Source organism: Varanus komodoensis, unplaced genomic scaffold (assembly GCF_004798865.1).
Source record: "Varanus komodoensis strain SLA01 unplaced genomic scaffold, ASM479886v1 scaffold60, whole genome shotgun sequence".
Taxonomy (NCBI): Eukaryota; Metazoa; Chordata; class Lepidosauria; order Squamata; family Varanidae; genus Varanus; species Varanus komodoensis.
Genome location: NW_025336223.1, coordinates 2,933,899 through 2,958,393, shown reverse-complemented (window position 1 = coordinate 2,958,393; position 24,495 = coordinate 2,933,899). Strand labels below are relative to the sequence as shown.

General features: G+C 48.2%; 1 protein-coding gene across 1 annotated transcript; it reads right to left on the bottom strand.

Moving 5' to 3' along the window:
* Positions 1 to 1,525: 1,525 nt before the first annotated feature.
* Positions 1,526 to 17,055, bottom strand: HAO2 (hydroxyacid oxidase 2). Its single transcript, XM_044449696.1, has 8 exons — positions 16,985 to 17,055; positions 12,339 to 12,491; positions 11,091 to 11,242; positions 8,078 to 8,361; positions 7,004 to 7,219; positions 6,081 to 6,239; positions 5,312 to 5,381; positions 1,526 to 2,257 (listed from the first exon to the last, which is right to left on the bottom strand). Exons 2-8 carry the CDS (start codon positions 12,467 to 12,469, stop codon positions 2,202 to 2,204), a joined length of 1,068 nt encoding a protein of 355 aa, XP_044305631.1. The 5' UTR covers positions 12,470 to 12,491; positions 16,985 to 17,055; the 3' UTR covers positions 1,526 to 2,201.
* Positions 17,056 to 24,495: the final 7,440 nt, after the last annotated feature.

Below are 24,495 nucleotides of genomic sequence, written 5' to 3'. Positions count from 1 at the left end.
CTGTTGACATTACCACAGTCCTGCAAACTAGCAAAATTAGCCTAAATAATAATAATAATATCACCGGTTCTTTGTGCATGTTATTTGCGCATTCTCCCCCATAACTCATGTAACCCCTGTAGGGCCACTGCAGGGAGTTCCAATCACTGTGATAAATTGTGGTGATATTGTTGAGCCAACAACCTTGAACTTCTTTTAGATTGACATCATATTATTTTTACATCTTATCTAAGAAGTTGTAACTCTTCCAGCAAGGTCTGTTTTCAACAAAACATGCAGAAAAAACCCAAGCGAAGGACACTGGGAGATTCAGGGCAGGCATGCTTATCTCAGAGAAGGCTGCGGTCTCATCCGAGCAAGCAAGAGAAAATTTCCTGATGGCTAAGCTGAAACAGCATGTCAAAACGAAGGTCTTCATCTGCATAACCACTTGGCACCTTCCTCCATGACTCAGGAGCCATGGCAGCACGTTCCTGACAACCGGGGATGAAACTGGACTTCTCCCCTGGGTCCCCATGTTTAGGGCAAGATGAGAAGAAGAGCAAGACAGCTGGGGCTGGAACAGATCAGCATGTCCATTGATTCAGGGCACGTTGCCATAGCTGGCCTCAGGCACACCTGAAGATGCTTTGGTGCTGCACAGCATATTGAATTCTGACTACTCCACAGCCTGGCCTTGGCAGCCCTTGCACTGCTTGCTGGCAAAGGAGTGACTGAGCGGCTCAGGCCTAGCAGAGCTTATGGCCACCATCCATGAGGACTGTACTGCACAAGTCCTAAGCACAGAAGCAGAGCTACACAGGAGCATACAAGGAGACCGTGTGCTGTGCCCGTTCATGTCAAGAAGGCATACCTAAGAGGGGTGGGGTGTTCTGCTAATGAACTTGCAGAAGAGCCGAATCGTCAGTTGCTCTCTGCTTATCTCTCAGCTCAGGTTGCATTCCAGTACAGTGCAATCCTGTGTGTGCCTAGCATGCCCAGGAACCACTGTGTTCAGTGGGGATCACTCCCAGCACTGGGCATAGGACTGCAGCCACAGGGTGCCAGCCCACCTCCCCTGGCCATGATGCATGTAAGCCCCAGACCTGGGTGCCTACCTGCAGTCGACACCCTGAATGAGATGTGGCAGTGGGAATCTTTGCCATGTCTCCTGCCCTGGAGAAAGTGCTGGGGATCTCTGTAAGCTGTCCACCTCTGCCTCCTCCCCTCCCCACGCCCCGGCACCCCTATTTTTCTTCCCTCTGAGGGGCACCTGCAACCTCAGGGGGGAAGCTGGCAAGGTTCTCTCCATGCTGGCTGGGGATGAGGGGTGCTCAGCCTTCAGCATCCCAGCTGAGGATCTTGGAGATGGGATTCCCTAGAGACAGCCTCAGGAGGCCATAGTCTTGCACCCTTAATTTATTCAATACATTTATACCCCACCTTATAACTTTCAAGGCATTTCAAGGCAGCGAAGAATAAGAGCAATGAATTAAGACAATGGCTATTATTATGCATAAACGAGTAGAACATTGAAACCATGGAAAATTCCTAAAATCGCAGAAGCCCAGAGCCAGTGAAGGCAAAACATGTAATAACAGCAACTAAAACTCGGACGCAAAGACCAAAAAGTCTTTGTGCAGTCCCTGTCAGGTAGGGTGAGTCTCTTTGGGGAAGGAACTCAAAAGACAGGACTGGAAGACACCAGCAATGCCACTTCTATTTTTAGCAGAAAAGAGTTTGCGACAGAGCGTGCTGTTATCACATGCTCAGCTCTAGATGGTGCCTGCCCTGGAAATGGCAAGGGCAAGAAGGCGGCGGGGAGGGGGGGGTGCGAGAGAGCAATGTGTAAAGAAGACACGTGTGTGGGGGGGGGCGGTGGGGGGGATCAGTCTTAACGGCCCCCGTTAAGAGTTTGTTCCTGATGGGACCATGGAAAGGCGTGTGCAGGGAGAGAATGTGGCAAGGCTGAGAGGCTTCTCGTTGTGTTTCACAGCAGGGCACCCTGACTAGGTCCAGGAGCTGAGTGATGCAGATGCGGTCTGCCTACGGCCAGGCAGAAGTCAGCCATTGGTTGTGTGCCTTGTCCTACGAGGACTGGACGCCACCATGGAAGGCAGGTTGCTTTTGGACATGTAGCTGGATGGTCTTTTCCTTTTCCAGTTGCTCTTGGCACCTGCATTTGCCAGCGCAGCGCTCATTTCCTGCTGAAGGACAGCTTGCTACAACTTGGAGTATTGAACAATATGTGGGCCAATTTCTGAGACATTTCTACAGCCTGAATGAAATGGCAAAAGGCAAAAGGTTAAACACCAGCAGCAAAGATCTATCTGTTTCTCCTTGTGATTTATTTGCATTTCCCCTACTTTTCTAAAGGCACTCTCCCAAGGATTTTGGCAACTGAAAATTACTTTCCTCTGTAATACAGTGATCATATGCATTCATCCTATGGATTTTGAGATCTCTGAACATAAATACTTCTATGCAGATGTTTGCTAGCTGTTGAAAATTAAGGTAGTCTGCATAAATTTAGAGCATTTGGCTCCTTTTTGCAAAGAACCAAATGGATGGAGACCAGGTTTTAAAAAGTTTACAATTTAAGACTACACAAGAAGCAAGTTGAGAATCAAGAACTCTGATAAGAGCTTTGTAAAGATCTTGTGATATTTATTATTTCCCTGAAACAAAGAAGTATTTTTGCAGTGAAATTTCAGATACGGAATCTTTTTCTTTCAGGAATAAACAATATGTGTACTATCAGGTATGAAGAATATTTATTTCTTAATGTATATATTAATATTAATCAGTATTAAAATGTTCAAGGTAGCTAACAGTCTAATGAACTTGTTAAAGCCATCAATAATATTCAGAAACAGTCATGAATAAATTACAGAAATAAAGCAATTCGACAAATAGCTTGCTGAAACATAGCAGTTTTACAATGGCCTGGTTCACATCTATTGCTGACGTATGGTTTATTTAAGCAATGAAATGCTGCCCTACCCAAGTTTGTCCAGTGGATGATCAAACAAACCATGGCTTCTGATACTTTAAAAGTGAGAACAAAAACTGTGGGATAGTGTACATAGCATTACTTGGGAAGATGTTTCCGTCCTTGGCATATAAAGAGGCTGTTTATTCTAAGTTTGCACATAATGTCTATCCATGGTTTAAACAAGTCACAGTTCACAACCCAACAACAAACTATGGGTTCTCTTTTTGGATTGTTTGCAGTTGATAGCTCATAGCTATCCTATATTCAACCCACAGTTCTGGGTTCACATGTAACGACAAATGATTGTTTATCATTATGGGCAAACCAGGTCATTGTTTTCATTCAACCCAAACAATAGAGATTGTGACTCCAATCTAGCTAGTTACATATGAACCCAGTGGGGCTTAAATGGTTCACCACCAACTTGATTTCCCTTGGTCCAGGACTAACTGTAGCAGGATCAGGGACTGCATGAGTAACTGCAGAGGAACATCAAGAAAGGGTTGATGTGGTGAATGGTTAAGTATAGCATAAATGACATTGAGTCTGATATTACATTAGATTTAAAGGCAATTACCATTCTGATTTAACCCAAGGGTGCTGAACCCCTAGCCCATTGGCCTAATCCAGACCACTGGGCTCCCTTACCTACATCATCACTCCAGCACTGGGTCAGGTTCATGAGCTGCTCCCCCAATTCCCCCTTCCAGAGCTGCTGACCAACTGGGGGTTCCTGCAGTTTCCTCCCACCATCAGTAGGAGCAGGGAATCAATTTTTAAAGGCCTTTTAAACCCTTGTCTGGTTTTGGGCACACGCTATGAAGCAACAGTCAATTTCTTCTCTGATCAACTTCTTCCTGCTTCCCCCTGTCCTGATTTTGCTGGGGAGGTGGGAACTGGCTGGGAAGAAGCTCTGGATGAGTTAACAACTTTTGATCCCTCCTTAGGGACGAGCAATTAAGTTCAGTTCTCAGGTGGCTGCCCATTAGCAGACTTTCTTGTTATTATTTTGGGATTTAATAGCAAATCAGGTCCAAAAAGACTTCATGACTCCCATCAACTGGAAAAAAACCCACAAGAAATTCTTGCAAGCAAGCATAAATGTCTGTACGTTAATGAATCTCCACTGCCTGTTGGGAAAACCAATTTTAATATTCTTAAATGGCAGAACAGAAGCCAAAGGAAAGTTGTCCACCTTCAAGGTGCCCACCTCATTAATAGGAAGGTCAGTGCTACATCTCAGAGCAGCCAAAGAGAAGATGATCTATAGTGGGAGCCACTCTACAAGTCTCAAGGCAAAGCGATTGCTGCATAAATATAGTGACCAGCTAGCAGGCTTTCAAGAACTCTCTTTTTAGCAAAGTAGTCAGGAGATAGCCAGCCTGGCAGGCCTGGGAGGGGGATCTGGGAGGGCCTGCTTGGCATGAGGCTCACTGGGGAGCCTCTGGGCCAGTCCCTGACTCTTAGCCAAACTCGCCTGACAAGGGTGCTTGTGGTGAGGCTAAAGGGAGAGGGGATCCTGGAGGACGCCTGGAGCGCCTGGCAAGAGGAAGAAGGGCAGGATACCCAGGCAGCGTAAGAGGAAAACCAGCAACTTCCTTGAGTGAGGATGAATGAGAAAGAGAGGAAGAGGTGATGGAAAAGGTAGATCAGGAGGCTTTGACCAGTGACTGACTGCAGAGGGACACCTCCACTTTGCTTTGACTTGGAAGAGGAGGGGATGACTGTGCTTTTTCAGCAATGCTGTGCTTTGCTGATCCAGCGGGATGCTTGTGCCATGCAGGCACATCTGGGACTGAGCCACTCCAATCTGCAAGGGACAGGATGTTCTGTTCTGCTTTCAGTGCCTCCCTGTTGCTGGAGCCTGATGCCTGCTCCTCGCCAAGTGGGTTATAGCTGAGTAGGCATGGACTGTATTGATTGTGGTTGCGCTGGCCTGTTTCTCAGCAGAAGTGCGTAACACTGAGCCGTGGTTCTTGTGGATTATTTCTGCACTGCAGACTGAGTGGTGGCAAGTGCTTCCTGCCCCACATTGGAAGGAACTGGGCTGCTGCCTTGCCCCCTTTGTCCTGCCCCAGCCTGCTTTTGCAGGTGGCCATCAGGCTCCCAAGAGGACCTCTGCCACCAAATTTCACTCTTGAACTAAAACTGGGCCAGCACCTCTGATCTAAACAGGGATAAAAGCAGAGGGTCTAATCCAGTGGCAACTTTTGGGAGGCCCAGACTAGACTTGTCAGCATGTCATGACATTTGGAGATTTCAGGTTGGGGGGCCATGCCCGACATAAAAAATACAGCAGAGTTACAATACCATAGAGAATGGGGAAATGGTGCTTACCTGCAAGAGCCATTGACAAACAAAATTCATCTTTTAGGATTTTCAACACCTGCTGAAGTCCTTCTTCACCCTGCTCCAACAAAGAGTGAGATTAAGGCTAATGCAGCCAGCACAGGCTGAAAATGGACGATGGTTTGTTGGGAAGCACTGTGTCGTCATCATATTCAGAGGATTCTCTTTTGTTCCCGAGTTACGCTTCCCACATTTTACTGATGTTCTATCGATCTTGAGAAGAGCTTGCCAACCTTCCCCTCTTCCAGTCTTTCTGTTGCCCTTTCAAGAACTCCAGCTGTGGGAAGGATCAGTGAATACCAGCACCCATCGCTATCACTGCAGTTGTTTCTTTTTATGAGAGAAAGGTGAGAGTCTGGATAAAAAGATAGCGCACTAAAATGCCCTAGGGAAAGGAAGGCCTTAATCCTAGGCAAGCTTAGAGGGGGAAAAGGCCTACAACTCCAGCCTTTTTCCATCTCAGCTTGCCTGGGATCACAGCTTTGATACCCATGCAAAGCTTGCAAGTACACGGCGAGGCTTTGCTTTCCGAGTACAAGCGCCCACTCCTTGCTGCATGGCAAGCTATCCGGAAAGGCACCTCCTTGTGAACAAGTCTCCCTCCCTTCTTCTAGCCCCAGATCGAAAGTCCAGTGAGCCTGGCATAGGGGTCTGCTTCGGAGAAGAGCCTGCTTCAGGCATCTCCTTGCAGGGCCTCCCTTCAGCTTATACACCCAGCACAGGTACTGCATCCTGCACAGACCAAGTGTTCATGCACCTTATAGACCAGGCCCCAGATGGCCGGCCTGCCGATGAAGACACATTTGGCCCCGAGTGCCAGGGCTTTCAGGACATCGCTGCCTGTTCGTATCCCGCCATCCAAGTAAACTTCAGCTTTGCCTTGCACTGCAGCCACAACTTCAACTAGAGCATCAATCTGTAAAGAAAGATTAACAGCAAAGCAAACCTTTAAACCTTAAACCTGGGCAAGGATGAGAAAACCAGTGGAAGGAGGCATTTGCATACATATGTCACAGGAAGCCTTTGCAATACCCCCCTTTTTTGGTCCAGGGTGACTTTTACCTCCAAGGACTGTTTGGTCATGAATACATTTTTGCTGAATGTTCCTATGGGGTGTCCCCAGAAACATGGGTGCCTACATCTTGGTGGTGCCAGCATGAGGTCAAAAAGTACCCACTCAAGGATTTGGCCTTTTAAAAGGACACATCAGAGCATACAATCCACAGATATCTTACAGCACTGGAAACGCAAGGTTGTGTGCTTCCAGATGGAGGTCTCCTAGCATGAACAAACAAGCAGTTCATGCAGCCACTCCCATTTCTCTTAGCATATTTTTCTGGCAGGACAAAAGATGGAAGGAGTGGTGGGGAAGCAGAGAAGGAGTACAAATCGGGGACAACAATGTTCAGGGCCTCCATAACAAGCCGGGAACAAGGTAGTGCAGTTGTGCATGAAAAGCCTTGTCTGGAAATAGCGCTGGTGCGCTAGACCTCCTGTCTTCCTTGAGCTGGCTTTGCAAACATGGAGCTTGTTTCCCTGCTTTCTATTGCCAGGCACAGATCCTTGTTTTTCAGCTTTTTCTCCCTGATTTTGTCTCTGTGTATCTTTTGCACCTGTGTGTGCTTACACAGCCAAATAGACCACATGGCTGTGGTCAGACAGATATGGCCCATCACTTACGCTTGCAGGAACCCCGTCAAGCTGTCGCCCTCCGTGGTTGGACACAATAATCCCCTGGACTCCATGTCTCACAGCCAGTTCAGCATCTTCCTTTGTCAGAATTCCTTTGATGATGAGGGGCAGGCGGGTCAAGCTTTGTAGCCAGGAGATGTCCTTCCAAGTGACCGAGGGGTCTATAGAGCCAGGCGGCAGCCCATATTCCGTGTGGTCTCCATCCTGAAGACAAGCGGCAAAAGGAACACTGTTAGTCCATCTCTTAGACTGTTCCCTAAGCTTTGGCACATTGGCCCAGTGAAGACGTTTCCTCCTTTCATAATCTCTCCTGTGGCAAGGTCAGGTTTGACTGTATTCCATATTTCCTTTTATAACTAAGTTTGCTCTTCCACAATGCTCCAGCACTTCCATTTCCTCCCTCATCCAGGGAGTTTACTGGGGGTCTGGATGCTGCGGACTTCCATTTATAGTCCTCCTTTGTTTTCCCAGAGCATGTTCCGCCTCCTCCTGCCCTTTCCCATTAAAGGGCCGACGAGGAGGCAAAGGTGTAACGGATGCACAGGGTCTTTTGGTCCTTAGGACCATGGGGAAGCACACCTGTTGTGTGGATGGCTCAGCCGTTGCCAGCCACCCCTTCCACCAAGCCCACTGGTGTTCATTCTTCCTCCTGCTGGCTCATGGCATCATCATCACGGGCCTGACAAAGGCTGTCCCTGCTGGGAGCTGGGGGCCCACGTGTAGAAATGGGTAAGCTCTTCTTTCCGACCCTCTGAAGCATGTCACACCTTGAGCTCAGAAAGAGCCAGGCAAACCCCTTCCCCACCGGATCCACATGTCTGCCTTTCAACTGCCGTCTGGAATCACGGACCCCTGGCCCACCCGTCAGCTTCTTGTCCTGCATCTATTTGAAGGGACCTTTAGTTTAAATTCCTAAATGTAGGGTCTCAGGTTGCAGGTGAACAGCCATCTGATGCATAATGGTAGGACTTCCAAGGGGATCTCCTGCATGTCACCTAAGCCCCAGGTGTGGAAGGAGCAAAATAATATTGCAGCAATGGCAATGGATAGAAAATTACCAACCTCAAAGAAACCGTCAAAGTTCTTCAGCTTCACAGAAGACAAGAACTGGAAGTTGTTGCGGATGTCATCCCGCCTCTTCCCAGTGTACGGCAGGTCGGCAGTGAGCACCAGGGCCTGGAACCCCAGCGATTCTACCCGCCGCACCAGCTGCTCGGAGAAGGACCTCTTCCGGTGAATGTAGAGCTGGAACCATCGCAACCCAGACGGCGCGGCAGCAACGATTTCTTCCACGGAGCAGTTGGAGTAAGTGCTGGCGATGTAGCAGGTGCTCATGGCTTGGGCCGCTTCAGCAGAGATGGGATGGGGAGAAAGGTTTGAGCCTGATGTGCTGGCAGAAGCCTGTTTTGGGTCCCTCGCACCCCCCTGGCCTTTCTTTGCAGCTGGGGCGGGCAACCCTTTTGGGCCTTCAGGCATATGGGATCACGGGGGGGGGGGGGGGGTTGGGACTTCTCCCCACTTTTCTTACTCCTGGCCCTGCTGCTTCCATTTTAACCTCACTCACCCCACTGCTTGCTTTCTCCCACCATTTTCCCTCATGGAAAGAGGAAGCGGGGACCGAAACACTGCAGAGACCCATGACGAGAGCAGCCCCGGCCTTGGCGAGCACCCTGCACCCTGCTGAAGACCTTCTGAGCATCGACCGGGGCAGCTCCCCTACTGATGTGGAGCACGAGTGTGGGGCTGTTTGCCAATGCATCACGCAGGAATTCATTTGCTGGAGCTTAGCAAGTGACTGGGGAGGCTGCCTCTGTAGCCTTTCAGCCTGGATGCATCTCCTTCCAGCTAATGATGAGCTGAAAGCTCAAGATAATGTGTGGTCTTGACCGCTTACATGGTGAGTATGTTAAGGTGAGCCACCTGATAGTCTGAAGCCTCCCCCTAAGCCAAAATGGCGGAGGTTGTTTCTCCTTCTGGGATGGATAAACAGAAGGTTGCAGTTGCTGGGGAGCAGGTGATTCAGCCAGGAGCGAGTCCAGGGGGAATTCTGTCCCGTTCATTGCATTTCTGCACTGCCAAGTGGCCCAGGCGATCTGGAGGGTTAGAGCTGAATGGCAGAATGAAGGCCAGAGTCGCCATTTGAGTGCTTGCCCAGCAGCAGCAATGACAGAGGGAAAAGCTAGAACTCGACCTCCAAAAAACCATCTACAGCAGCACACCCAAGAAGGACACATGCTGACCTTTGTGGCCCACTGGCTCATCGTTGTTGTTATTATTACAGCAATTATGCCTCACCTTTCCTCTTCTTGCAAGGGACCCAAGGGGGCTTACAAAGTTCTCCTCCTCTCCGTTTCACCCTCACATGACCCTGTGAGGTAGATTAGACTGAGAGGCAGGGACTGGCCCAAAGTCACCCAGAGAGCTCCATGGCTGAGTGAGGACTAGAACCCAGGTCATCTCAGTCCCTGTCCAACGCTCTAACCACTAGGCCACACCAAAAGGGTTGCATAATGAGCCCTTTTCCTTTGGAATGGCAGAGGATGTGCATGCAAGAAGTCTACATTTCAAACCCTGGATGGACACGGACTCTTCTTAGAAAATCTTGGGAGGAGTGTGCAGAAAGAGAGACCCCCTGAGGAAAATGTGGCATCTAACAATGTAAGGCTAATTTATTGTGCAACTAATTTATTGCACATTTAAATCACCCAATAACCACAGTTCCCTGAGAACTAAAACAAGAACGCAAACAGTAGATCAGTAATGACTAAACAAGCCAGCTAAACAGGTATAAAAACAATAACAGCCAAACATAAAGGCAGCAACATGAGTAAAATCTTGCAGAGATGTAATCTACTGGCAGCACTTCCAAAACCTCCTGGGAAAGGAAAAAATATCTTCACCTGGCACCCAGAAAAGCATCATATGGGAACCAGTGGAAACTCATTAGGGAGGAGAGTCCACGTATGGGGCATCACTCCTCCAAAACCCATCTCTCCCATAGCTGCCCACTTCTTATTTGGTGGGGGTACTGATAGGAGACCTCAGCTGATGAGCAGTGTCCTCCAAATAGATGATGATGATTATAACATTTCTATGCCGCCCCTTGCCGAAGCCGTGGGGTGGCTTACAAACACAATAAAATACAATAAAATACAAAAATAACAATATAAAATTAACATTAACAATATAAAATAAAAATATAAAATATAAAAGAAGTCGCCCTGGCCAGATAAATAAGCAAATATTGTTAACAATTCAAGTGACGTTTAAATAAAAAGGTCTTTGCCTGGCGCCGAAAAACAAATAACGACGGCGCCAGGCGGACCTCTCTGGGAAGCGCATTCCATAGATTGGGCGCCACTGCAGAGAAAGCCCTCCTCCGAGTACCTACCCTCCTAATTTCTTTCATGGGGGGTTCCCAGAGAAGGGCCTCTCCCGCAGATCTCAAAGGGCGGTCGGGCATATATGGATGTAAGCGCTCCTTCAGGTAACCAGGACCCAAGCCGTTTAGGGCTTTATAGGTCATAACTAACACCTTGAATTGGGCCCGGACTTCAATGGCAAGCCAGTGAAGCTGACGGAGGACTGGAGTTATGTGGACATAACGCCCCGTCCCCGTCAGCAGCCTGGCAGCTCTATTTTGAACCAAGATAAATGAGGGAGCAGGTGTTCCTTCAGGTAACTTGGTTTTAAAAAATGAGCACTTTGAACTGGAACCAGAAACAGACTGGTCGACAGTGCAGAGGGTGAAATGTTGGCCTCTTCTGATCGTTTTTGGCTGTTAGCAGTTTTGTGGCCCCGATTTGGACTAGCAGAAGTGTCCAGGCCGTTTTCAAAGGCAGTTCCGCACTGCAGTAATGAAACTGGCTGTCCATTCAGATGGTTTCATAGGAATAAGGAAAGGGGTGGAATCTGTGTGCGGCTGTGCAAAGCCTCTTATGCCCGTGTTGATTCACGCTATGCCCTCATTTTCTCAGGAACCTGCCACAGCGGCAGACCCGGCACCCCCTGACTCTTCAGTTGCACATGGCTGGGTTTTGTTTGTGACTTTCCTAGCAAGGAGAAGTGGACATACCTCTGGCTGTGCTTTGCTCTCCATCAGGCCAAGCCAACTTGTGGAAGCCAGTGGGGGCGATTCCCACAGGGAAACTGATTTCAGCACCGAGGATCGCGGTCTTTGTCTCCACTGCTGACATATCCTGCAGCATGCGTGGCCGGAAAAGGATTCTATGGGAAGAAATAGATGGCTGAAGCAGCAGCGCTGGTGCGGGGCACTTCTTCCTTGAAAACACCAAGGCACTCCAAGGGAAACTCATCTATGTACTGGCAGTTGGAGTCTTGCCCCCCCCCCCCCAATAAGGGGAACATAATTTGCAAGTTTGCACAAAAGCTATACGGTGGGCAGGTTAGGACGTCAGGGCACACAAGCAACAGGGCCTGAGGCCTTTCCGGAGAGCCTTGCCGGTTCCCAGTTCTCCCAAAGTAAAAGCACCATAATGAATGATCTAGGAACCCTCCTCCAGATCCCTGCTGCAGAAACTACCCCACACCACAGCTTTGCCCTCCAACCGTTTTATGAGGATCTCTAGAAGGTGTCCTATCCCCTGGTGGTCCTTCACCTACAAGCCGTAGCTTGCACCACTGTACCTGCTCTCTTACTGTGAGTGCCTGAAGAGATCTGTGCTATGCTGCATGCCCTTCCTTTGACCTTACAATGGTCTTTCCTCCTTGACTCTCCCAGAAGCCTCAGAACCCCTCTGCTTAGTTCCAACACCAACAACACTCTAGAACTCTGGTCCAGCCCAGCCAGAGCAGGTTTTTATTAGATATTCTGCCTCATACGTCCAGCATGCACGGGATTATCTGTTGCGCAGGGCACTCTGGCTGAGGGGGGCCAGTAAGCTGAAGGACATCCTGGCATGATCCTGGCTCTGTGGGGGAGCGCAACCCAGGTGACGAGCCTCACGCCCGAATGCAGACACCCCACAGAGCAACCCATGGCCCACCACTGGAGTGGCTGAACTGAGCCCGCTTTGGGGAGAGGCAGCAGGCAGCAACCAGCAAAGCTTATGAGATACAGAGATGCCCTGGCCCATATTAGTGTAAAGGAAACCATTTTCTAGATCAGATTTCTGCCCTGATAGGCATCAAATCAGCTCCTCCCAGTTTAGTGGTCAATTGCTAGGAGAGATGCATATAAATAGTTGCACTTTCATTGTCCTGGTGTTACGTTTCAACGTGGCCCAACTTGGCCTACTTGGTACTTTGTAAATGCCCATCGCAGAAGCAATGCTCACCATCTGCTCTTCAAAATGCAGAATACCTTTTATATGCTATGAGGTTCTCATCCCTGGTGCGGCCTTCATCAGCACCAGCTGCAAAGTAATCCCAGACAGGCTTGGGAAGATGATGCTTTGCGTAAGCCTCAAAATCTGACAAACAGACCAGGGACATCTCAGAGGAAAGTGGCAGAAACCTGGGAAGAGGAGAGAGGGAGGGAGAAGGTCGCACGTGACAAGTGCAGAGTTCAAAGAGTGCTGAAGCAAACCTGAGGGATACATCTTTTTACAATCAGTGAGGGGGCTTTTCAGGAGACAAATGGGAGACAATGCTGAGCAAGTCACTTCATGGATCAGCTCAAGATCATTTGGATTTCTTGTGGAGTTTCAGGATTATCAATAAAGCAGAACCCAAATCTGCAATCCCTAGCATTGTCTCGAATTGATATTGTTATACATACTTATAGAATGCCTTTTCAAGGCGTTTCAAGAAAAATAAAACCAACAACCATCAGAGATGAAAATTTGCTGCTGTTCCTTCCAGTATGATATCTGAGATGTAGCAAATGTTTTGTTTCAGTTCTCATGTAGTTCATCAAGAATATTTTTTGCTAGTAGTCCATCCTCTTTGCAGGCTGTATCCCAATGATAGAATTTGTTGCCCCTATATATGCAGACTGCCTCTTCATTTCACAACTGAAGACACCAAATGAATTCTTCTCTCAAGATTTTTGCTGCCGAGGTTCTGCTTTTCTCACCCCCCAGGCCCCCAGTGTGACCATCCATTCTATATTATTTATGTCCAGTCTAATCTGGAACGCCTCCCCCAAAGAGATTCACCTGGTGCCTTCCTTATTTTCTTTTCGGCACCAGGCAAAGACCTTCCTTTTTTAAAAAAAAACATTTTAATAACTAATGCCATATGTCCTTTGTTTTGTATTTCTGCTTGTATTTCATTGTTATTTTATTTTTAATGTGTTGTTATTGGTTTTTATTGTGTTTTTATCTTGTAATTGTGAGCTGCCCAGAGGTGCTGTGGATTAATTGGGCAGCATACAAATGTTTTAAATAAATAAATAAAATAATAGTAAATAATCTGGTTTCAGACTTTGGTGACAGGCAGCCTTGGTGGATGACTTATGCTGGGGAACAGACAGAGGAAATGTGGCCCTGTCAATGAAGGGGCTGAGTCTGCGTCTCACAAAATATAGTAGTCCAGGCTAGAATGCTCAGACTCTGAAAGTGAGCTATTAAAAAGGTGGGTGGAGAGAGAATAAACAAGAAGAGAGATTGGAATGCATTAATAAGTGAGACTAGCCAAGTGGCTGATGAGAACCAGACCACTTTTGTGTTTTGGGGAGACCCTGTAGAACAAGGCGGGGCAGAGCGGGAGGGGTGTTAATCAATCCAGTGGTTTATCATCAAGCCAAGCAAGAGGACTAATTAAGTAATGTCTGGTACTCCTGACATCTGGCCCACAAGCAGCATGAACCTCCCTAAGAGTGGAGCTGGCCCCTTTTGGGGGAAAAGGGAGGAGGCGGATTCAGTTTGACAAGGGCAGGAACTAATTTCACCAATTAGAGAGATCACATCCTCATGGTCTGCATTTTCCTTACTTAGTCCTCCTGTTGTTGGCATGTATCCCATCAGCCACTGGGCATGAAATTCATTCCAAATGTGCATCTCTCCTTTTCTATGTCACCTGCCTCTTCCTTATTGATTCACACACGGAGGCTGGATTTCTGTAGTTGCTCCTGTAGTTGCTGCTCTTTCCAGGGGACTCTGTGGTAATTGCAATGGGTCCTGGGCTCAGAAAACTCAATAAACCCATGAAGGCATGGGGAAACTGTTGAACAAATCGTTTCTCATTATGGTTTCTGAAGACCCAGTGTACCGTGATGAAATACCATGACTAGGTTCAGACATCATGACAGACCAACAGTGGCATGAAACCTCCATGACATGGCATGTGGTCTGAACCTGGCTACTCTGTATTGCACAGCCAGCCTAGCTCAGCAAAGGACTGCATTTTAGAGGTTTTCCACCTGATCTGCTGGAAAAGGAAAAGGGGAGAGATGTGCTCACGACTGTAGGTGCTTCAGGCCCTCTCACCAGCCTTCAGTACTCTCAGCCACAGCATCTTCTGGATGGCAGGGGGTGCGGCAGTGTCATGTCAAACTCTGGACGGAAAGGTCCCACGAAGGTCCCTTTTAGTTGATCCAGGCTACTACTTCTCAGCTCACGGACAAACTATTCAGGCTACAATTCTATATCCACTTACCTGGGAGTATATTAGACTACTGAAATGAATAGAACATACTTCCAAGAAAATGTATAAAATGTGACATAACCAGAAGGAAATCCCATTGTGATCCATGGAACTTAATTGAAGATTTTCCTGTAATTCTGTGGGAAGCAGCACACTGCTTTCTTTATAATTTGTAGAAAAACTCTGCCAGTGTTACAGGCAGGATTCTTCTTTAAGGATACTAACCTATGGTGAGCTAACTCTGTGAATCTCTATGGACACTGGAATTGCAACATCTTCAGAGGCCAGGAAATAAACATTGGATAAGGAGAAGCGGAGAAGAATAAAAAGCATATCTGAAGGCCGTGGTGTTCTGCATGCAAAGCTTATCTTTTGATGGCACAAGTTCATTGTCAAAGCAGAGAACACCCTCGTGCCAAATAGTGTAAAAGTTAAATTGAATAGCACATGACTGCTTGTTGAAAATGTAGGACATGAAATTAATTTCAGAGACATTCCTTTTTATAACCTGCCCAAAATATGACCTACTTATGCTTCCTTATACTAAAGGTTCTACAGAGATACTTGAATTTCCAGTTGGCTCCAAGTGTCTTAAAGATAGTATAATTCAATGATTTAAAAATTCTTGCTGGTTTGAAACCATGTTGGCTGAAGCTCCACAAAGGCAGGAAATGAGAAACCAAGGCTGTTAATTTATGACGTGCCCAAGATTTGTGGGGGTGTTGTGCAATGTCATGACTGTCCTTGTTTGTGGCTTACCAGTCATTCATCCATGACTTTCTTGGGCTTTTCAGACCCAAACCCAAGTGAGGTGGGTGGAGTCCTGGAGACCACCAGAGTGGCCCAGGGTGCTCTCATCCTGCACTGCCTTAGGAAGCACCCGAGCCTGATTGTTCTGCCAGGGGATCCCTCCCGAGTGTTTGTTGCTAGAGAAACCCTCCACGCCAGTCTGTTGCCTCCATCAGGGGCTCTCCAGATGTGCTGTCCATGAGGTGGAGACTTCCTCTAGCAGGGGCTTCATAAGGCAACTCAGGGTGAGGATGAGGTGGGGCATCTTTGCCAACCCCATAGCAGGCTGAGCATCATCTCTCCTTCTGGAGTCTTTTGGAGGGGGGCTTTTTTTGGTCTCCCTCCGTTTTCTTCCACCCTCCATCTTTTAGATGTATTGCGCTGCTCAGACAATTGTGAATGTGTTGCTAATAGCAAAACTGCAGTAGCTATTGTTTATAATCCTCTGGAAAGATCCTGAGGAAAACAGGTATCCATTTTTTCACAACACATAGCAAGTTCAACTAGGACAGTGCCAAAATTCCTTCCATGCCTTTTTGTTAGCTTAAGAAGTAGCAAAGAAATTGCTTTTGAAATGAAATTCCTGGGAGGATTACATTTTAGAAAAAGTCTAATGGGTGTAGAGAGGGGGCCCAGCTCTTGCACAGCACATCTGCTTGGATTGATTCATCCAATTCGGGGGAGGGGGGGCGTTGAGGGCAGATTTGGGCAGATGACCAGAACATTTCAAGGTTACCCAGTGAAGTTTTTCAGGCAGAGTTTGACAACCAGCCTACCTCAGAAACTTCTTAAAGCTGGAGTGGGAAGGGATGCAGGGGGAGTTCCTTGACCAGGAGACAACAGGTAAAATGATGGGACCAGTTAAGACATGCCCCCCATTCCTGCCATCTAGTCCTCAAGCAGCAAGAGCCATCCTGAGGGTGGAGTCTGGAGCTTTTGGGAAAGGGAGGGGAAATTTCAGAGTGAATTCAACTCTTCACCTGGGCAGTTCTGGGAATGTTGGGCTCAGCTAATCATGGATGAAGCTGTATTGCTCATTCACACTGGTGGATGAAGGAAGCAATGGGCTTAGGAGAGAAGTGGAAAGGGGCAGACCTGCAAGCCCCCACTGGCCAGCCAAGAGCCCATCCTTCACTTGCGAATCCACAACAAGCACCTCACTGTATAAGATCCAATCTCAAATGGATCATGAGAAAACTTAAGCCCCATTGATTTTTATGGGCCTACGCTGAGTATTACTTAGTCTGGATCCAGCCCACTGACCCTGCAGGACCACATTCTCCTTGCAGGACAGGCCCTCCTACACGGCACAGAACCCATGGAAACTGCACACGGAGCAGCACCACCACTTCCTGCTTCGGATATTGCAAGGAAACAAAAGAGGCACTCACAACAGCAAGCCCCTCTGAGGGATTAGGAGCATGCCTGCTTCACACATGCCACCAGCCCTTCTCCCCCAGCCTTTGGCGCGGCCTTTCCCCCTTTGCCCTCCCTTTAAGCGCTTGCACCAGGCCCCGGCGTCCCTGGTAGGTGGGCAGAAACTTGGTCCTCCCTCCTGGTTCCTCTCTTTCCCAGTTTGTGCTCCCCACTTCAGCCATACTTTCCACTGCGGCCCTTGCAAAATGAACTTACGTTTAATACGGAAGTGTGAGCAACACCAGCTAAAACACTTTGCTTCACTGTGATTTCAAACTCAAGGCAGGTTAAGCCCTTGGTGGGAAATGGCGCTCTGCGGTTTATGTTGTTGCGTCAGGGAGAGAGGGTGGCTATTAGAAATGCAGCAAAATCTCACAAGAGATTAAAGCTTAACTTTCCTGCAAACTTTGGACTGTTTGTGTGTTCTGAATTGCTCTGATTGCAAAACAGTCCTTCTGGCCAGCACAGCAAGTGCTCCATCCAGAGCCCAAACATTTTTAGCATTTCAGGGAACATGAAGTCAGCAAGTCAGTGCAGCACAAGGCAGTCTAGTGGTATTCGGACACCATTTGTGCCTTACAGAAGCCTTAGAAATTCCAGCACTATACATTAGGAACTGGGCTGCATTTTTCCCAAATTCATTCGAAAGCAAATTTGTTAACATCCAGTAGAAGTGAAATGGCAACTAGTCAGAAGTTTTGCATGAAGGGGCTCGCCAAAACAGACACAGCTCGAGTTCACAGGTAGTCCTCGGGTTACAGACAAGTTCTGCTCCAGAGAACATCCTTAAGCTAAAGTTGTAAGTCAGATCACATAAGTAAGCCAAATGTTTGTCTTAGTAAATCTACATGTTTTACCTTTTTATGCATATAAAATGCTTAAGACACACTTCCATATTCACTAAAGCATCTTAAACACGATACAGCAGTGTAATAATGGTAATAATACAGTAACAATAAAGTAACTACAGGTACCGAAGAGGAATTGAGAATCTGAATGTTTGTGTGTAGGTATACAGTATTAAGAAAAAGAAAAACAAACAGTTCTTAAAAGAGTTTAGAACATTCTTGAGGTAACATTAAGCCTGACATCGATGATGATGGAGATGGACCTGGTACTGGAGAGGCAGGGTTTGATTGTGCTGCTAGAGAGGTGTGTGTGTGTGTGTGTGTGCGTGGGGAGGGAGGGAGTTACTGCTGGAGTGGCTTTCTCCAAGTAGGCCTCAAGGGTTGCTTGTACATGCATGTTCTTTTTCTCACCGTAAATGCCTTTGTATTTACCAGCTGAGGGCCTGGTTGCCAGGGCAAAAACCACAGAAGAACCAAAGGGGAGGTATGTGCCCCTACCCATGTCTCGAAACACACTGGCTTGCATGTGCTGGAGCCAACTTCCAGAATGAAAAGCCATGACTGCTGCACCTCTAGGTTGCTAGGCCGCCCCTGATGACACACCACCAAACACATCGTGTAGTTCCCTGGAGATATCTCATGTTTGTAGAGAAAGCTGTGACTATCTCTATGAAAAGCTGTTAATGCCTCTAATGAACAGCTGTGATTATCTGTCGAGAGCTATGCAGCCACTGATGATGCATCACCGAATGCATCACATAATTCCCTAGAGATGTTCATATATGGTTTATGGTGGTCTGGATGTTTGTAAGTACGGGTTGTTTGTAACTCAGATGTTTGTAATGCCTGTACTAGCATCAATACAGCATTGGCTCCTTCGCAGCAATATTGCTATGTTTTTGTGAGATCATCTGGATGACTTTTCAGGGCCCATGTGTCAAATCTCTTCAGAATATCTCATCCCTATGTTTTCTGTAAGCAGAGCTAACTACATGGGTGCCTTGAGGCACTGGCATGGCTTATATGCCATGAACATGTTACCAAGCCTATTATGTTGACTCATTTCTCTGATTGCATTCACTGGGTGCAGTTTGGCATGTTATTAACAAACCAACCAAAACTTATGGATTGCTGTAGGCTTATGGGATGGATCAGTAACTACTCCAGCAAGCCACCCTGGCTGGGTTTGCATGACATGAGAAGCTTCAGGAGGCCAGTAACTTGGCAGATGCGGCCACTACAAAATGCCACGACGGCACTAATCGTGTGCACCAGATCGGTGCCTCTCACATGGCAGGGGTAACGTTTGGAGATGTGTTTTGATGGGAGACAGGGCCGCCCAACAGGAGAACACTCCTCCAGTCCATAGTGTCGCGAAGAGTCGGGCACGACTTTGTGACTTTGTGACTGGACAACGGCAAGGACAGCCCAAAGGGATAGCCAGTCTCTCTTCACTAGACAAAGGGAGGGGTGAGAGCAGTCTGTGTGCAGCAGGAAGGTCATCTGTACCAGGACTGGATCCGGAGAGGATGCTTTCCTGCCTGCAAAGCATCCTATGGCACCACGGGTTCCTCTGGACCTCTGATGGGGAACAGGAATCCATCGTTGTACTCAACTTGGATGGATTCTGCAGAAATGGAATCCAGGGAAAGGGAGGGACCCCTGGAAGCTTCTCACCACTGGGAGGTGGGGTGCATGCTCCTAAAGTTTTAAGAAAAACCCATTCTTGCATAGATGTGCCTAGATGTGTTATAACACGCTTGCTTATTTTGCCTAAATTAGCTGGTTGATGACTGTCAAGGTTTATTTTGCAAGTATTTTTGTTTGTGGAACAAGTGCCTGTGTCTCCAAGAGGCCACAAATCATCCCACAAGTCCATGCATGGGCTCCGGGGCTGCTCCCAAACTGATGGCCCCTGGTGCTGCCAGCAAGGAGACCTTGTGCCGTCGCTTCACTGTTTCCTCTTTTGCGGCTCGGTGCTGCTGAGATAAAAGATGAAGAAGCAGCTCGCAGGAGGCATGTAAGCAGAAGATGCCATTTTCTGGGTCCTCTTTAGATTCCTGTGCATGGCACACTCACCATCCCAGTGCGAAGCACTGCTGCTCTTCTGCAACGTGTGGGTCAGGCCCATAGTTCAGGCTCTCAAGAGCACAGGCTTTCCTCAGGCAAATGCATATAGCTGTCATGAAGCCCAGAATACAGCCTGTTTTCCTCTGCAGGGTCCTGCAGGTGGTAAGGATAGAAGCCAAGCAAAGGAATGATTCTTAACTTCAGCATGCAGGATGCCAGGGGCAACCTGACTGGTGAGGCTGAGGCTTGTCAGGACAGAAAACCAAGGGAGGCAGCACTAATTACAATTGCATACACTTCTCTGAAGAACACCTTGATTCAAAAGGACTGGATGTTCTTCCACTTGGCCCTCCACTGGAAGAAAAATGGCAGGGTGACTTTTTCAGGGGACTGGCTGGGGAAGTATGGATTCCCCCTCGCCCCATAGCCATGACGTAGATCCGTGATTTCCAGAGTGGGGGGTACCACGCCCCCGGAGGTGGTGGAAAGATCCAGGAGGGCAGTGATTAGTAGTTTTAAATTTGCACTAGAGCAATAGCCCTAATATAAAGAAAGAGACATGGGGTGCTAGGGTTGTTGCCCAAGAGAAAAGTGGGGGCAGCCCAAAAAGGTTCGGGGACCACTTACGTGGATGAAGAGAGGAAGTCAGCCAGTCCGTTTCTGCTCTCTGGCTCACAGCCAGGCAGCCTTCTTGAGTCAGCCAGGCTTCTGGTGGGATGAAGCAACAGGTGGTCCTGGACGCCCCCCCCCCCCCCGGGTCTTGTCTTCCCCTACAGGCATTTGCACAGGGGAAAATGTAGCTCCTGCAGAAACGTTCTTGAGCATGTGTGACTCACTGCATGTGCCCCATGTTCCCCCTTGGAGAGCAGGATGGAAAGAGGGGTTGCGCAGCTGCTGCTTGCCACTTTATATTGCATCCCATGGCAGGAAAAAGGGAGATGAGCAGCAAGAAATGGATTAGGTAGGGCAGGAAGCCATTCCTGGAGGGGCTTTTTCACCATCCTGTGGGAGAAGTGCCACTTTTCCAAGTCTAGAGCATGTACCAGGCACTGGAAACCTATGCGTGGACAAGAAAACAGAAATGCAATTCTTAAATTATTATAATTATTATTATTATTAGAACATTTCTATGCCACCCCTTGTTTTTGTGGCATTCTTGACATTGAATATTATTTTCCTCTCCCTCTCACATTTTCACACACAAACTGGCCAGGGTTAGTCATGTAGATACTGGCCACCATGTCCATCTCATTGGTCTTTGTGCATTATCAGAGGTCTTAAACCTATGTGCAGCTTTTTGTACAAACCCGGTTCAGGCTTTAGCACCTGCAATACCAGGATGCTGATGCCAGCTTTGGAGCCTCAGTACTCAGTATGTCATTAAAGAAGCAACATTGGGGAAATTCAGTGTTTACATTCTCATTCCTATAGATGTCCCCCACCAGCTGTCTGCACCGTTTTGTCAGCGATGCAACTTTTTTTAATTATCCCAAATTGTTAGAGGAATTACCAGGAAAATTCAGTGTTTACGCTCTCTTGCCACTAGATGTCACCATGGTTCCACACATCTTTGGGCACTCCGCAGCTGGACTGGTACAGAGTTCCCTGTTCCGGTCTGCACCTGGAAAGCTGACAGGATGACTCACAACTCTGAGCCATATTGGATGATACTGATTATTTAGATGCATTCCAATCAGGTTTCTGACATGGTAATAGGATAGAAGCAGTCTTGGTCTCCCTGGTTGACGATTTACACCAGGGAATTGGTGGGGAGAGTTAAACTTCACAACTTCCTTTGGACCTCTCAGGGGCTCATGGTATCCTTCCAGACGGGTGGACCTGGATTCAGCTTGGGAGGCATGATTCTATGCTGACTCCTGTCCTTCCCACAGCAGTGGTGTTCAGGTCTGCAGAGTGGCTTGGCTGGCTGGCAGGCAGCCTGGTTCTCCTTGCAAGTGCTTGCAGGACCAGTGTCAGTTGCCTGCAGGGATTACAAGCATTGTGTACATGGACACTAGCTGGAGATCAAAGGAGATCAAACTAGCTGGAGAAACTAGCCGGAAACTAGCTGGAGGTGGTCCAGCTGGGGCAGAAGGCAGTTGTCTGAGTGGGACACGGTGATTAGCCCATAAAAGACTGCTCATTCCCAGCCATGAAAGACTGCTCATTCCCACCTAGCTTTCTTGCAGCAAGTGAGTTTCAGTGGTGGATGCTTTGTGCTCCTGATCTGACTTCTGCCCCCAGCCCTGCAACGTCTTCCTTCATGCCTTGATCTCTGCTCTCTTGATCCTTTGCCAGGTACCTGAGCCTCACCTGCTCCTGATAGTGCTTCCACCTCTGGCCCAACTGCATCTTGCTGGGACTTCCTTCCACCTCCTTTCCCTCTTGGCCCTGGTGCTCCAGTTGGAGACGCTTGCTGCTTATGTCCAAGAGCTGAGTGGTGGCTTGGAAGGAGGTGCTGGGGGACTGCTCTTCCATGGCTGTCCATTGTGGGATGCCCCGTGCTCAGTGCTTCTTACTTTTGACATGGAACAACTGGGGAAGGTGGGGGATCAGCAGGAGGTTTAGCCTGAGGCTTCACCAGTTTGAGGATAATACTCGGCTGTCCTGTCCATTTCCATTTCCACGCTCCAGAGGATCACGGAGCACATGACCGGCCTGGAGGCTGTTCTGGGGTAGCTGAGGGTGAGCACGCCGGGACAGCGTCTCCTCTGGGAGGAGCTTGGCAACTGTTCTCGGATGGGGTCTCACGCCTGCCGAAAGACCAAGTGCATAGCTGGGGGCCCCTCTTGGCCTCTGCGCACATGGAGAAGCTTGGGCGCCGCATGTTTTCAGATCCGCCTGGCACAGCAGTTGTGGCCCTGTTGGGAGAGGGTGGATGCTGACTCCGCCACCCATGCTCCAGCGATGCCCAGGCTGGCCGCAGGCATGTGCTGCCTCTGAAGAGGGTCCAGCTGGGGCAGAAGGCAGTTATCTGAGTGGGTGGTCAGCCCATATAATATACACACCCTGACTACTGGTATGTTCTTGAGCCCAGGTTAAAATGCCAGCTTTGACCTTTAGGGCCTTAAACTGTTTAGAGCTGAAGTATTTAAAGGACGGCCATTGCCCGTATCAGGCTGCCCCCACTTTAAGATCAGCAAGAGAGCCCCTTTTAGTTGAAGACCTTTTCCACAATGGCGCCGCACTTCTGAAAAAAACTGCCTTTGGTAGTCCATCTTAGCTGTCAATGCAGGCTTCATAAGATGATCCTGAAAGCATGCGATTCAGGCCGTTTCCTGATCATGTTTTATTGGACTGGGCTGTCGCTCCAGCTGTCAGTTGTAAGGTTTATTTTATGCTCATGTTTGCCAGTTCTTAGAACACTGAAGAATGTTAAAAAGCTGTTGCTTTTTAATTTATATTTTTAGCTTGCTGTCTCAGCTTTTATTTTGTGTTTTATTGTTGCATGCTGCCTTGGAAGGGCTCTTGCCTTTAGAAATGGTCAAGAAATATTTTAAATAGTACCAACAGACATTTTCATGATGTGTCTCTAACCTACTTCTTGATATATTGGGTGTGGGAAGGAAAGGTGTAGATTCTATCCAAATTTGGACTGGGTAGATATGTTGAGAATGATACGCCTTTCTTCCTCGGAAACCTGCACGGGAGTTGCACCCTTTCCAGGCAGAGGCAATCCGATTTTTTGTGGGGAGATGGCCACAATCGTGCTGGTTGTGGGGAGGGAGATGGCCGAGATCGCACACGTCTTCCCTGCACGAACGCAACTGCGATCATGGCCATCTCCCCACTTGGGATGGGGGGTGGGGAGATGGCCGGGATCACGGTCACCACCCAATGTGGAGTTCGTGACCCAAGTCAAAGTTTTCATGAAATTTTTGTTCGCGACCCGATTCGGTCATGAACTGAGGTGGTCGTGAGCCGAAGTACCACTGTAATTTTAACAGATGGCCATGCAGAAAAGAGTGCAAAGCTCTGTGCCTCCTCATAGCCCAAGTTAATGAGAAAAATCCAGTCACCTGAAAGCACCTTCCAGTTGTGCATCCGAATGCAGGCCATAGTGGCTCTGACCAAGACAGTTCCTCCTTCTCTGCCACTTCGACGGAAACAGCCAACGGTTTTCCAACTTGGGGCAGGTGGAGACAATTAGACATGCTTTGGGTGATTTTCAGTTGGACTAGCAAGAGCAAGGTGAGGAACGGCCAGGTGTGGCAGAAGAAAGGGAGATGCGGCATAACATCACCCAATAACTCCCTTTGCTTTTTCTAACCCGGACTGAATTAGATGAGTGACGCGAGGGCTGCATCATCGGCGTGGGTGCGTTGGACAACATTATAGGGCTGCAGAGCTGAAAAGGGGAGCATGGGAACACAGGGCCAGAGCTGAAAGATGCAGGCAGTGCTTTGGACTGAGAAAGGGCACTTCAGATAGTAGATTCTCCAGGAAGTGGTGATGTCTGTACTTCCCTGAGAATCGGTCATGGAAATGGTAAGGTGGTCACAGAAATAAGGTGTGGAGGCACCACCAGATGTCCTGCTCATAGCTGGGTCTGTATGGGAGGATGAAGGGGACATGATCTCCTTCTAGTTATACCCCAAGGATTGTAAGAGAACAAGAGGTATCCCTGAACTGACTGTTACTTACCCGTATTGCTGTTGAGCTTTCTGGGAGCTGCTTTACCATTTCCAGAACCAGGCCGTATCTTTTAAATGGGGAAGCAGATATAGCCTGAGTGGTTTAACTGTATGCATTCACAGTGGGAAGCCATTCCACAGAAGGAGACCCTCTGCCAGGCTCCAGCAGAGAGTC

What these genes read in the sequence shown, in the direction of transcription:
- HAO2 (XM_044449696.1), bottom strand. Translation starts at nt 12,469, where the DNA reads ATGTCCCTGGTCTGTTTGTCAGATTTTGAGGCTTACGCAAAGCATCAT. An exon ending in ACTTTGACGGTTTCTTTGAG is followed by an intron (nt 7,220 to 8,077) that starts GTTGGTAATTTT and finishes GCTTGTCTTCAG; the next exon opens with GATGGAGACCACACGGAATA. An exon ending in TTGACGGGGTTCCTGCAAGC is followed by an intron (nt 6,240 to 7,003) that starts GTAAGTGATGGG and finishes CTTTCTTTACAG; the next exon opens with ATTGATGCTCTAGTTGAAGT.